This window comes from Condylura cristata, unplaced genomic scaffold, assembly GCF_000260355.1.
Source record: "Condylura cristata isolate star-nosed mole 26May11 unplaced genomic scaffold, ConCri1.0 scaffold00010, whole genome shotgun sequence".
Taxonomy (NCBI): Eukaryota; Metazoa; Chordata; class Mammalia; order Eulipotyphla; family Talpidae; genus Condylura; species Condylura cristata.
In genome coordinates this window covers 57,765,735-57,777,843 of record NW_004567111.1, presented here as the reverse complement: position 1 = coordinate 57,777,843, position 12,109 = coordinate 57,765,735, and the positions used below count along the sequence as shown (strand labels likewise).

General features: G+C 42.7%; 1 protein-coding gene across 1 annotated transcript; it reads right to left on the bottom strand.

Moving 5' to 3' along the window:
- Positions 1–1,009: 1,009 nt before the first annotated feature.
- Positions 1,010–6,072, bottom strand: GJB2 (gap junction protein, beta 2, 26kDa). Its single transcript, XM_012723183.1, has 2 exons — positions 6,030–6,072; positions 1,010–3,056 (listed from the first exon to the last, which is right to left on the bottom strand). The coding sequence occupies exon 2, from the start codon at positions 3,032–3,034 to the stop codon at positions 2,354–2,356; it is 681 nt and encodes a 226-aa protein (XP_012578637.1). The 5' UTR covers positions 3,035–3,056; positions 6,030–6,072; the 3' UTR covers positions 1,010–2,353.
- Positions 6,073–12,109: the final 6,037 nt, after the last annotated feature.

The following is a 12,109-nucleotide window of genomic DNA, read 5'->3' as shown; positions in this document are numbered from 1 at the left end:
GGATGATAACCAGGACTCTTAAACTCTTTTCTATAATCCGGATGAAAGTTGGTTGTTTCTTCTACTTTTAAATACATCTACAGTGCATATGGTTCTTTTAAAATACTCATTATTACTGAGGAGCAAAACCACTTTAAATTTTGGATGGAGGGCTCATAATGGGGGCCAGGCAGGCCTGTGGGGGCAGCAGGCAGGCACACATATCGGGGAGTCTCTTTCATGATTTATGCCTCATGGAAGTGGGCACCAAGGAATAAAAAGCAGTTTTATAAGGTAAACTTTGGTTACATAAAAATCTAAAAAGACGCCCTCCCTGGTAGTGCAGCGGGTTAAAACACAGCACTAAGAAGCTGAAGCCACTTCTGCATGAGTTCAATCCCATTCAGCACCGCCTGGAGGTGACCACATGGCGCCGCAGACCTCTCCTGATCCATGTGCTGCTCCCCTCAGCAGTGTACTTGTCAATCAGCCTGTTCTGCTCCCCACTCCATCTCTGGTGAATCCTCTCACTTCCCCTACATTTCTGGCCCGTACCCCAGTTCTGTAAGCACAAATAAATCTTTAAAAAAAAAAATCTAAAAAGAAATCTCATAGAAAAGACCCCTGATAGGTGTCTTTTTATACAAGAATGGCACTTTAAACTGTAGGGTCTTTGATTCTTCTAGGAGCCACCAACTCAGTATTTTCCCATCTCTACATCACACTGTTCTTTCTCATTAGAGGTGAGCATGGGTGGGTGGAACTAATCTCTTTCCCCCTCCCCTGTCTTTAGTGACAAAGGATTTTTGTAACTGGGCCAGAAGAAACCCCAAGTGGTGGTTAGATGCCCTGTTAACTTACCTGCTTGGTGTTATGAGACATAAAGTGTTAATGTAACTACAAAACTGGCTACAGACAAACTTAAAATCTGCTATCCTATTACAAACTGCAGTTGATTTTAAAAAATTATATGAATTAATATATTTTATTATTTTAAGTGACACTTGAGGCATTACAAAATTATTTTCGTAACAAGCATGTAATTAAAGCTAGTTTATTATTACAAAATGTTTTTACAAAGCTATTCATGGCAACAAGAAAATGTTTACCTTCATTGAAGTATGTTGAATAGCATTTTTTGGGAAGCGTGTCAACCATAATGATAATCTTAGAAGGTTCAATTTGTTCTGTAGAATTGCTAAATATCTAAATCCTAGTCTCTAGTTAAAAAAAAAAGTCTACTCTATTTTCACTTAAAAAAATGGGATGTGGAAAAGGGAAGCAAACAAACTTTTGTGTACATGAACCTCATTTTTAATTTCATCGAACTTAAGAGTCTAGTTTTTCATTTGTTCTTTAAAAATAATAACCACACCTACCCCATTTTGTTCAGCACTATTAAGTTATACTGTGGCAAGAAGGTATTTTCAAGCAACCCCTTTAGATCAATGTTTCTACCATTTACCACAGTAATAGAAAAAGCATGTAGAAGATTGACTCTTGATCCAGCCTAAAGTTGGTAGTAATCAGTGATACATCCAGTCTACATTTCTGGTGCAAAACTACACCTAAAATTTAAAATGAGGCCTTTTGAATTACAAGCCATCACCAAGAACTTCCAGCTTGTTTCACTAACAGAGGCTGAAATGTTTTCATGAGTTACATACCACAATCAACACAAGGGCCAGCCTCTCAGTGGCAATGCAAATTATTCATAACTGAAAGGCCATATTTAAAATTCACTGATAGTATGTAATTATGCACCATTTACATATCACAATCTGAGCCTTTGAAATAGGAGAACCTATAATGGTTTTTAGAACATCTTGTAGATCAAAGGAACACGTCTCATTTTAAAATAAGTTTCACTTAAAAAAAATGTAACATGGTTTAAAGCATTAAGTATCTTTATCCATTGGTAGAGACCAAAACTTTCAAAGCAAACGAAACCGGAGATGTCTTTATGCTTATCTCCACTTTGAGGCAAACTGACAGAGGGAACCCTAAGAGGACCAACCAGATCTTCCTAGTGTCTGTCCTCTTTAGAAACTGGCATTTATTGCCTTTTCTCAAGACAAAAAAAGTGGGTACCCTTTGTTTAAAGTCTGAAAGTACCTCCACCAATAATCTCTAGCAACATAGGGTTTCATTGGAACTCATTTTAGTGAAAATCGCCACAGGCATAGAATGGAGCCTTTGTTTTGAAGCTTTAGGAGAGGGCAGGCTTCATGGGAGGCATTTAGGGTTTTATGTGAGAAGGACAGGAGTTTCAGATGATTGTGTTTAAGATAAAAATCTTTACTTTGATAGCTAAGCACAGGTTGCCTCATCCTTTTCATGATGTCTATCTTTCATCTAATAGCTGAGTAAGGTGTTAAACTGGTTTTTTCGACTTTCCAGAGCAATATCTAATTAACAAGTAACATAATTCAGTGACATTTAGCATTATGCAAATTCCAGACACTGCAATCATGAAAAATGTGAAGACAGTCTTTTCGGTGGGTCTGGAGACAAAGCAGTCCACTGTATTGGGACATGGCCATGAGGTGCATTTCACCAGCCTCTTCATGTAGAATCCGTCATACATGATATAGAAGACGTACATGAAGACAGCTTCAAAGATAATGCGGAAGAAGATGCTGCTGGTATAGGTCCACCACAGTGACCCTTGGATGCGGACCTTCTGGCTTTTAATCTCTTCGATGTCTTTAAACTCGTTTTTTATTTCTCCCTTCATGAACTTCCTTTTCTTCTCATGTCTCCGGTAGGCGACATGCATGGCCACCAGGAGGGCGGGTGTAGACACAAAGATCAGCTGAAGAGCCCAGAGTCGGATGTGAGAGATGGGGAAGTGGTGGTCATAGCACACATTTTTGCACCCTGGCTGCAGAGTGTTGCAGGTAAAATCAGCTTGCTCATCTCCCCACACTTCCTTCGCAGCTACGACGAGGATCATGATGCGAAAAATGAAGAGAACAGTGAGCCAGATTTTCCCAATGCTGGTGGAGTATTTATTGACACCCCCCAAAATGGTGTGCAGTGTGCTCCAATCCATCTTCTCCTCTGGGGTGGTTGCTCTGCAAAGGGCAAAATGAACAAAATGCAAGATGACTACTCTGGACAGAATCTGGGAGATTGTTCTGGACTTAAATCTCTTCCTGAGCAAATACCAACTCTTACTTAACCTCACACAAAAAAAGTAAAAACAAAACCAACTTTGTTTGCCACAGGATTAAATGTATAGTTCCCAAACCATCTTGACCATGTTTTTTTTGTGCACTCTAATAAGAGTAGCTCATTCACCAGAATAATTTACCCAGTGTTTAACACATAATAAAAAATGGAGGGTCGAGAGGCCACGGGATGCTTCACTAACTTAAAGGCACTAATTCCAGCTGGTTGAAACCTCTTTTGACACTTCCAGGTCCTCTTGCCCTGCCAGAGTTACTCATCGCCCTGGTGACTTTCAACAGTTGCCCCAGCTTGTTGGCTTCAGGCTGTGCCCTACAATTGGGCCTGAGCTTAACCTTGCCTCAAAGGCCAAAAAGGCCAAAGTCATCACCCTTAGAATATTTCAAATAATTTGTATAGACTTGAGATGTAATAGGTGATTGTTATTGACGATAACGTTTACATTTGAGGCAACTCAAGTCAAAATTCACAAAGGGCCTCACTTCCATTCTGTGCCAAAAGGTTAGAAATGGTCTCTTAAGAGACTATTCTGATATGCTTGTGTCTGGCTTGGTAATCTTCATTGTCACAAGGCTTGATGGCTCCTTTCACACTAAGGGTTGTGTGTTTGGCAAGTGTGGCAACTGTGCATTTCTGTTGTGGGTCATGGTTTTAATTTAGTATGTTTCTAAGAAGCTATTATGAAAAATGACAACATGTAGCTCAGTGGTTCCTACTGGCTCAACAAGGTGATGTCACTGGATTGTCGTTCAGAAGGGAGGTTCGCTGGGGTATAGTGCTACTTTTTGGAAATGGAGGTTGGGAAACCTGTGGAGCAATCTTCCATGAGCTAAGTGCCTTTTCTTCACCCAGGATATGAGCTGTCTTTATTTATTCAAAGCTACACTCCATCTGTCTCAATCAACCCCTCGTCTAAACATGATTCTCTCTCTACATCCTGAGTAATCTGTTTTCTGTCACTCCCAACCTGGGTAGTGAATTCTTGTTCTAAGCTGGCCTGGCTGACAGTGGACTTCCTAAGCAGGCCCTCAATGGGTGTCTTTAATTGCTGTCTCCCCTTGTATGCTGCTGTGGGTATCATGGTCTGGGTGAAACCATCTCATGCCACCTTGGGGGAAGGTAGCAGGGACATAAGGGAAGAGACCTGGATACAAAACTTGCATAAGACTGAAATATACCTGTGAACATCTAGGCTAACTCAGCTTGAAAAGGAGAAACATGGAAAGAAACCATGGTTTTGTTGGGATTCAGCCCTAACCCTTTAAATACAGCCCCTCTGGGAAGTCCTTGAGTGAATTAAGGACATTGTACTGAAAATTTCACACGCCCATCTAGACCAAATGTTCGCTGACTGGTTTACAAGCCATAAACTGGTTTACATCAATATATCTGGCCTCAAATCCAGTGGCGGGTCTCTGTCTTTGCTCTCTGCCATAGTACTAACCACAGAACCTCACTGATCTATAAAGCAGCCCAATCGCCATCAGTTGAGAAAAATACAATTCAAAGTAAAACAAGTGTGTATGTGTGTGTGTATCTAAAGTTCTTGTTTCAGTCACAACGAACTACCTGTTTCAAAGATCCTTTCAGGAAGAGGAGCAAATTAATATTTGATCTCTAATTGGGGGAGAGGTCAAGATGGACTAGCTAAGCAGGATGAGACTGCTCTTAACATTCACATTAGCGTGGGAGCTGCCCTCCTGCCCTTCCCGACCTGGCAGATGGGTCAAGGCAGGCTCTCCTGCACTTGAAGGAGGCTGCCAGAAGCAAGGGGAGGTGGTTCTGTTCTTTAGGGAAGGAAATGGATGGATTGCTGGGGTTTGGAAAAAGCAAAAGGAATTCTTCACCCCCTAATTTTACCCCCTAATTTCTCAATCTTACATATTTTTAAGGCCAATTTACTAGCTGTCTCCAGAGCTCCAATCTGCATACAAGTGTCTAATGGCGACTGAAAGGGACTCAAAAGGCAACTGGGGGGGGGGTGGTGGAGTGGGGAGCGGGAAGGCCGGTGCCACACACTTCGATACAAAGTTCCAGATAAATGGTCATCCACGTTCAGCGCTCAGAAAACTGGGCTGCACAGCGTCTAGGTGTATCTCCCCCTTCCCGTGAGCTGATGCAACCACCCTAAAGTACACTTATTCTACGCTACTGATTTTCTTTCCAGCTGGAGAACACCGTCTGAAACAAATGCTCTTGAGTCCCTCAAGAAAAAGAAGCAACCAGCGTCTCGACCTCAGAGTCTGCTACCGAGTCCCTGCTCGTGGGGGCGGGCTGTGCTCGCTTGTGTCGCCCAACTTCTCCGAGCGCCTTTCTTTGCAGAGGCACCGCGAGGAGCTACAGGTCAGCTCCTTCCAGTGCAGGCGATCTGTTTAGCAAACGAAATCCAGTTTTTTCCCTAAACTAAGTCTGAAGTCATTTCCAACTGTGGGCGGCGACAGTTAAGCCAAACCGGCGACTGTGCGAGACCCTTGCCCGCGGCCACATGGGCCCGCGTGGACCACCCACCGCCCCACTTCACCCCTTGCCAGTCACATCCGAACTCCGCTCTGGGTTCTGCTACCGCGTCCGCTCCAGCGCGATGGTTGCACATCCGGTCCAAAGGGGCCAGTGCGGGTTTTAATATTCTGCCAGGAACACCTTTCCACAAGTTTGCTCTTGCCACTTGCCCCTGCCGAGGTCCACCGACACCAAGACCCGGGGCTCCTGGGGTTTTCCCCACAGCAGCGGCGGGATCTCCAGCCCTGCGGGTCTGGGGGTTCTCCCCACCCCTACTCCCCCTTACGCTGGCCCCTAGTTGCCTCGGGGTGGCTAGCGCTTGCGCCGGTCGGGCCGCTGGACCCTGTCTAGGAGCTCACCTGCGTGGGCGGGGCTCGCGGCGTGGGTGGGGGGCGCTCCGCCACTCGGGGTGGTCCTGGCCCCGCTGGCCTCTGGCTCGCTCGGGCTCCGGAGCCGCGGACCAGCTGGAGTCCTGGAGCGCTAAGCGCTGGCGCCAGAGTCTTCAGCACCTGTCTGCTCCGGCGGCGCTTTTTAACCGAACCCCAACCCCGCCTCCTTTCCCAGCCTCTCAGAAAGACCTGGGGCGGCTCCTGTGGCCCGGCCTCCCCCAGCGCTGCGGCGCGCCCTTCCTCCTGGATACTCGCTGCTTTCCGGAGTTCCCGAGCGCCCCTCCAAGCGTCCCCTCCCCGGAGCGCTGAGCACCCTGAAATACACATAACCCCTCTCTCCAGAACTTTTTTCTTGTCTTCACTCCCAAGCTCTGGGCTGCCAGTTATCAGCGGAGGGAGGCTGAATGTTGTGACCCAAGGCGGGTGCAACCCCGGGCCTAGGCACTGTGGTTGTTGGGGAAGAGTTTGGGGTTAACGGAGTTGTTCTTGTTTCAACTTGGTCTAGTTCGCGTACTGTTGTATTTAAAGTTCTGCTTATTTTATATTACCTACTTATTTTTTCATTCGGTTAGTCCGTCAGCTTGTAGAAAAAAACCAGGCGTTCCCAACACTGAAAATTGCACCTCTGGCGGGGAGGTTCCAGCTCCCTAGAGGCTCAGGGCTGCAGCCCCAGTCCAAAGGTTTCTTTGCTTGGAAAGCGGGTTTAGAGCGGGTAAGGCGCATTGGCTCCACGGGTGAAGGTCTACACTCTGCCTCTCCCCCAAAGCACACAGGCAAACTTCCTTGAATTCATGGAATCTTTTTTCACAATACGCCAAGAGTTAGGATTGCAGGTGGTGCTGGGGGTGGGGGGGGGGCGGTGACAAGATTTACTCTTGCAAATACTGTCTAAGGAGACAGCAAGCGAGAGCTTTGCCTAAACTTTACCCCCTTCCTTCTTCCGCAATGAAGAAGTCACAGAGTTTGGGGAGCTTTTTTCAAAATTATTCAGAAAGGTACTAATGAAGTCTACCCACCCCCTCTCCTCCGTTAATTCCTTACCATACACTGGTAAGAGGAGGCGGACAGAATTTCTGGAGAAGATCCCTGGGCAGTGTATTCTGGACAGGTCAGTCCTTTAATAAGTGGTTTCAGATTATGAGGTCTTACTGTTCACATTTGGTTGGGAACTTTGATATCTTGAGATGCAGGAGACCGATAGTGGGTATTCACGAAGCAAATGGATGGATAATTAAAATAGTAGGAGCGGCGATTTTCGGGGAGCCGGTGGCTGTGCTTGCTCAGGCACCTTGCTTCATGACGATTCCTGCAAGGGCAGCTACTGTGAGCGTGCTCCCGCTCACACTCGCCTTCACTTAGGCCACTTCTGTGTTTTAAACAGGTGATGATTCATTCTGTCAGTTGGCCTCAGAAATGCATTTCCCTTACCTTCAACGTGAAAGTATTGACTTTTCCTGGTAAAACTGGCACCCCATCGCCATGGGGCAATATAGGCCATTCTTCTATGGGCCAACTCAAGTTTTATCCTGTGGTTACTACCCCACCTTCCTGCTCTAAGCCTTAGTCTATGAGGGAGTGTCTGTTCGTGATGAAATAAACCCCAAGAGCTGCCAAGAGTCCTACATAGCCCATCTGAGAGAAATACTGAAACAGCATGTTCAAATATGGAGGCAGAGCTATTCGGATGGAGGCAAACTGGGAGGGTCTAGGTGTGCCTCAGGGTTGAGGTGAGGTGGTCCCTCCCTTTGGTTATTTCAAGGCTAATGCTGCTGAGAAGTCTGTTAGCGCCAGGTTGGAATGAAGGATGGGCTAGAACTATTGTAGGATTCAACTAGTGAAAATGATTTTGAGGTTGGAAGCTGATTCACATTCCTCCATTGAAAAGCTTTATCTTAGGTCTGTAGTGTCTACAGCATGATTACAGGTTGCTGTTAAACTTCTTTTTCCTAGTTTCCTCTGACTTACTCTCCTGAATTGCATAATTAGTGTGTTTTGTTTGTAAATTGTATCCAACAACCTTTCTGCATTTTAGGTTATATAGCTAGAACTATTACAACACTTACGCCTTACAATTCAGTACTTGGTTTTATCTGATTTCTGTGTCTTGGTGTTATCTTTCTAAACGTGGATACTTCTGGGGCAGTAAGTCAGATAGCTATCTATCTATGAATTATCTATCAATAATCTATCATCCTCCAGATTAGAGGAGAAGCAGAAGAGACAAGGTGAAGGATCTTAAATATGATTAACAGATCATGCCACAAATTAATATTTTTACAAATCCTGTAATTATTTTGTGAATAGCATAATTACATTGCTGTATATTTTGCTGAAAAGACCATAAACATTGAAAATAAGTCTTAGTTTTGTCATCTTGTTTCCACGCCTTTATCTTTTCATATACCAGCCCCCTAGAGCAAGCTCTGCTCTCTGCTGCCTTACCTCCTACCCTTTGTGGTATTAATGCTGTTGACTGGAACGCCTTTGTCTCATTAACTTGTAGGCACCAAAGAAGTTAGAGAATAGTTTTTGACTTGACTTTATGGCAGAAACAGGTGTCTCCTGGGTGGGACTTGAAAGAAACTAATAGAGTGGGCAATATTTAGTTTAGCAACTATTGATGAGTAACTGATAAGAATATGTCATAGCTACAACTTGTCACTTCAGAATGTCAGGATTACATATGACTAAGGTCCCTGTTTAGTACCAAGCAGGTAAATCCCCTGTGCTTATAATTGTATTGAGCTTTTATGTTGGCATTTAAAATGAGGCACTTACCAGATAAAAATGCTAATGTTTAATGCCATTTGACATTTTAATTGGACAGTTTTTTTTAAAAATAAATGAACCAAAAAGATTTTGCTAGAGTGCAAGAACCAATGTAAGATAAATAATAGTTTTTAATGTATTTTAATAAAACTATTGCTTGCTAACTGCCTTACAAGGCAGCATATCAATGTCCCCTGGGATCTCTGAATGAACAAATCATGGTGATGGCTGAAAGTGTCTTGAGACAAGAAGAGACTTGTGAGAGGATGGTGCCCTGTCCTAACAATTGGCAGTTTTAGGGAAAGTTAGATTCACTGTCTCTTTAAAAGACATTAGCTACTGGGCTGCACCCTGCTTCTCATTGGCTGTTGAAATATTGATCATATTAAAAAAAGAGAAAATATACCCCTCTTAAAAATAGCGGTTGGAAACAGTATATAACAAAACACTTGACATCTTATAATAAATGATGACTTACATATGATAATGTAATTTTAAAGCAGGAGTGTCCCTGGTATTATCCTTTAAATTTTTTGTGGATAATTATCATGGGAAAACACCACTGACCCATACTTTCATTTATGTATCCTGAAAGTTATGAACATTGCATCATTTAGGCGGAAAAACATAAAGCCTGAGATTTCAATAATTTATTTATTACTTTCAAATTAAAGGTATATCATAAAAATCCCAACTTCTGACTTGTTACTAAACATGTAACATTCTGTTCTATTTTCACACATAAAATATTTGAGTTGCATGGTGTTGGTAAAGTAATTGGATTTCCTTGGTTTTGCTGATGGGCACATTCTCTGATTTGCAAATACATTAGTGTAGCCCTTTTATGATTATTCAGTCAGATAGTAGAAAAATCACAGATACTTCCAAATGTATCAAAAGCACATGATCAGGGATGAATCTGGAATTATAACTCCCTCAGTAAACTGGTAGGGAAAGTTTACTTCTAGGGACTACAAAAACTAAATTTGTAAACTGTGGTGCTCATGGTGGCAAGATGGAAATTCTGTATCATTTACAAAAGAGCAAAAGAGATTTCTATGTTTTAGTTTGTTTTATGACAATATTGCCTTGTATGTCATCTTGAGAGACTTTTGGAATATACTAGGGGAAATGCTAGTTTCTCTTCAGCACTGGAAATGAATTCAGAACCAGGTTTGTTTGTTAGATACTTACATAAAATTATTTTAAAACTCCCAGAGTCTATTCTTCCCCAAACAGTCTATTCTGTCTTGGAAGAAGTCCATATTGGTATATGAAGTTCTCTGATTTAATCTCACCCTTAAAAAATCTGTGACAAATGAGGGGTGGGGAAGTGCACAGAACTATGGTGATGGCACATGGGTGAATTGATGATGGGAAGTCCATGGGGATTAAAGCTGAGATGGAAAAAGGCACAAAATGATGCAAAAATAAACTATTATAATAAAAAAAATCTGTGACAGGGAAAGTAAAAAACACAACAACAACAAAACCAACAAAACTTGCAATACATATAAGCTACACAAGATGGCACTGGGGAGATTTGTCAGTAAGTTTGGAGAATGCACATGCTCTGAAAAACAGTGATTAAAAATAGATAAATCTTTTCTTTCTGTGTAGAGTTGATATTCCTGACCAACGTAAAAGGCCAGGAAGAAAATTTCTGCTAATTTTGTTTTAAGTAAATGAAGCAGAAAAGAAAATATCAGAGTGCATTCCTCTTAGGGCAAGTAATGTTTAATGAAGTATGTGTGTTCATATTCACATGTATGTTGGACCCAATATATGATGTACATTTTGTAGTATATATTGTAGATCTCTGTCCTACAAAGTATTGGAAAGGTACTGTTCTATTTCATTTCCAGGGCAACAAACAAGTCACTGTTGCAGTTGAGGAAAGGAGAGACATGTAAACCCCAAGACCACCCCCGCCTCTGCTATGCATTCTGTAAGTTTGCATTCTGTAGTTTCACATTCTAGTAATTACAGAGCTCCAAGAGATGAGATTTGTTTGTGGTTGGGCTGCGTAAGGAGCTTAGTTCAGGCTTTTTCATTAGTTTGTTTCTCCAGTACTCTTTTATTTTAACCTATGTGTACTATGTGAATATTCTGGCTTGAGTATGTTGGGTTTGTGGAAGCAACAACAAGATTTGATTAGGTCTTTTAATAACTTTGTAAGTTATTTAGCTAAAAATGCTGTGATATCTACTATGATCAAAAATCATTTTAATGGATTATGTATTAAAAAATAAGATGAGATGGCCCTCCCTCGTGGCGCAGCAGGTTAAAACACAGCACTAAGAAGCTAAAGCCACTTCCGCATGAGTTCGATCCCTGCCTGCCCCCCCCAGGTGACCCATATGGTGCGGCAGACCTCTTCAGACCCACCTGTTTCTCCCCTCAGCAGTGTACTTCGATGATCTGCCTGTTCCGTTCCCCTCCCTGTCTCTGAATCTTCTCACTGCCTTTGCACCTCTGGTCTGTACCCAGTTCTGTATGCACAAATAAATAAATAAAAAAAAATTAAAAAAAAATCAGATGATGTCAAAAGTATGCATTGGACTATTGTGCTTTGGGAAAGAGGAAGCAATAAGCATTTTGACTTTCATTGTCTCTTTTGGCTTTGAGATGAATCAAGAGTGGTGGTGAAATTAGTTTGGACTAAAGAAACTAGTCTCTCTTTTATTTTTAAAGATTTATTTATTTATGCTTTCAGAACTGGGGTACAGGCCAGTAGTGCAGGTGCAGTGAGAGGATTCACCAGAGACAGAGTGGGGAGCAGAACAGGCAGGTCAGTGAAGTACACTGCCGAGGGTAGCAGGGGTCGGGGTCAGGAGAGGTCTGCCACGCCATGTGGAAGGTGTTCGGGGCTGGGGTGGAACTTATGCTGAAGTGGCTTTATCTTCTTAATGCTGTGCTTTAACCCACTGTACCACCAGGGAGTGCCCAAAGAAACTAGTCTCTTTAACAGTCTGGGGGCTCCTGCACATATAGTGCACCATTAGTAGAGATGATAATTGGTCAGCCAGGAGGATCTTGGTGTCAGCATCTTAGTGACCACCTGATGGGCAACATTCATTTCTTTCCTTGTAGGTGATATGAAATTGCATACCAGATTATTAGGTTGATAGACTTTGGGAAAACAAAGTCCCTACTCACAAATTATGGAAGGAAAAAAATAAACAGTTGCAGATGTAACTTATCTGAATGACCTAGCTTGTGTACTCCACACAAATATAAATGAAGGAATCTGTGTGTAGAGTCTAATGCAGAAGTCTTTG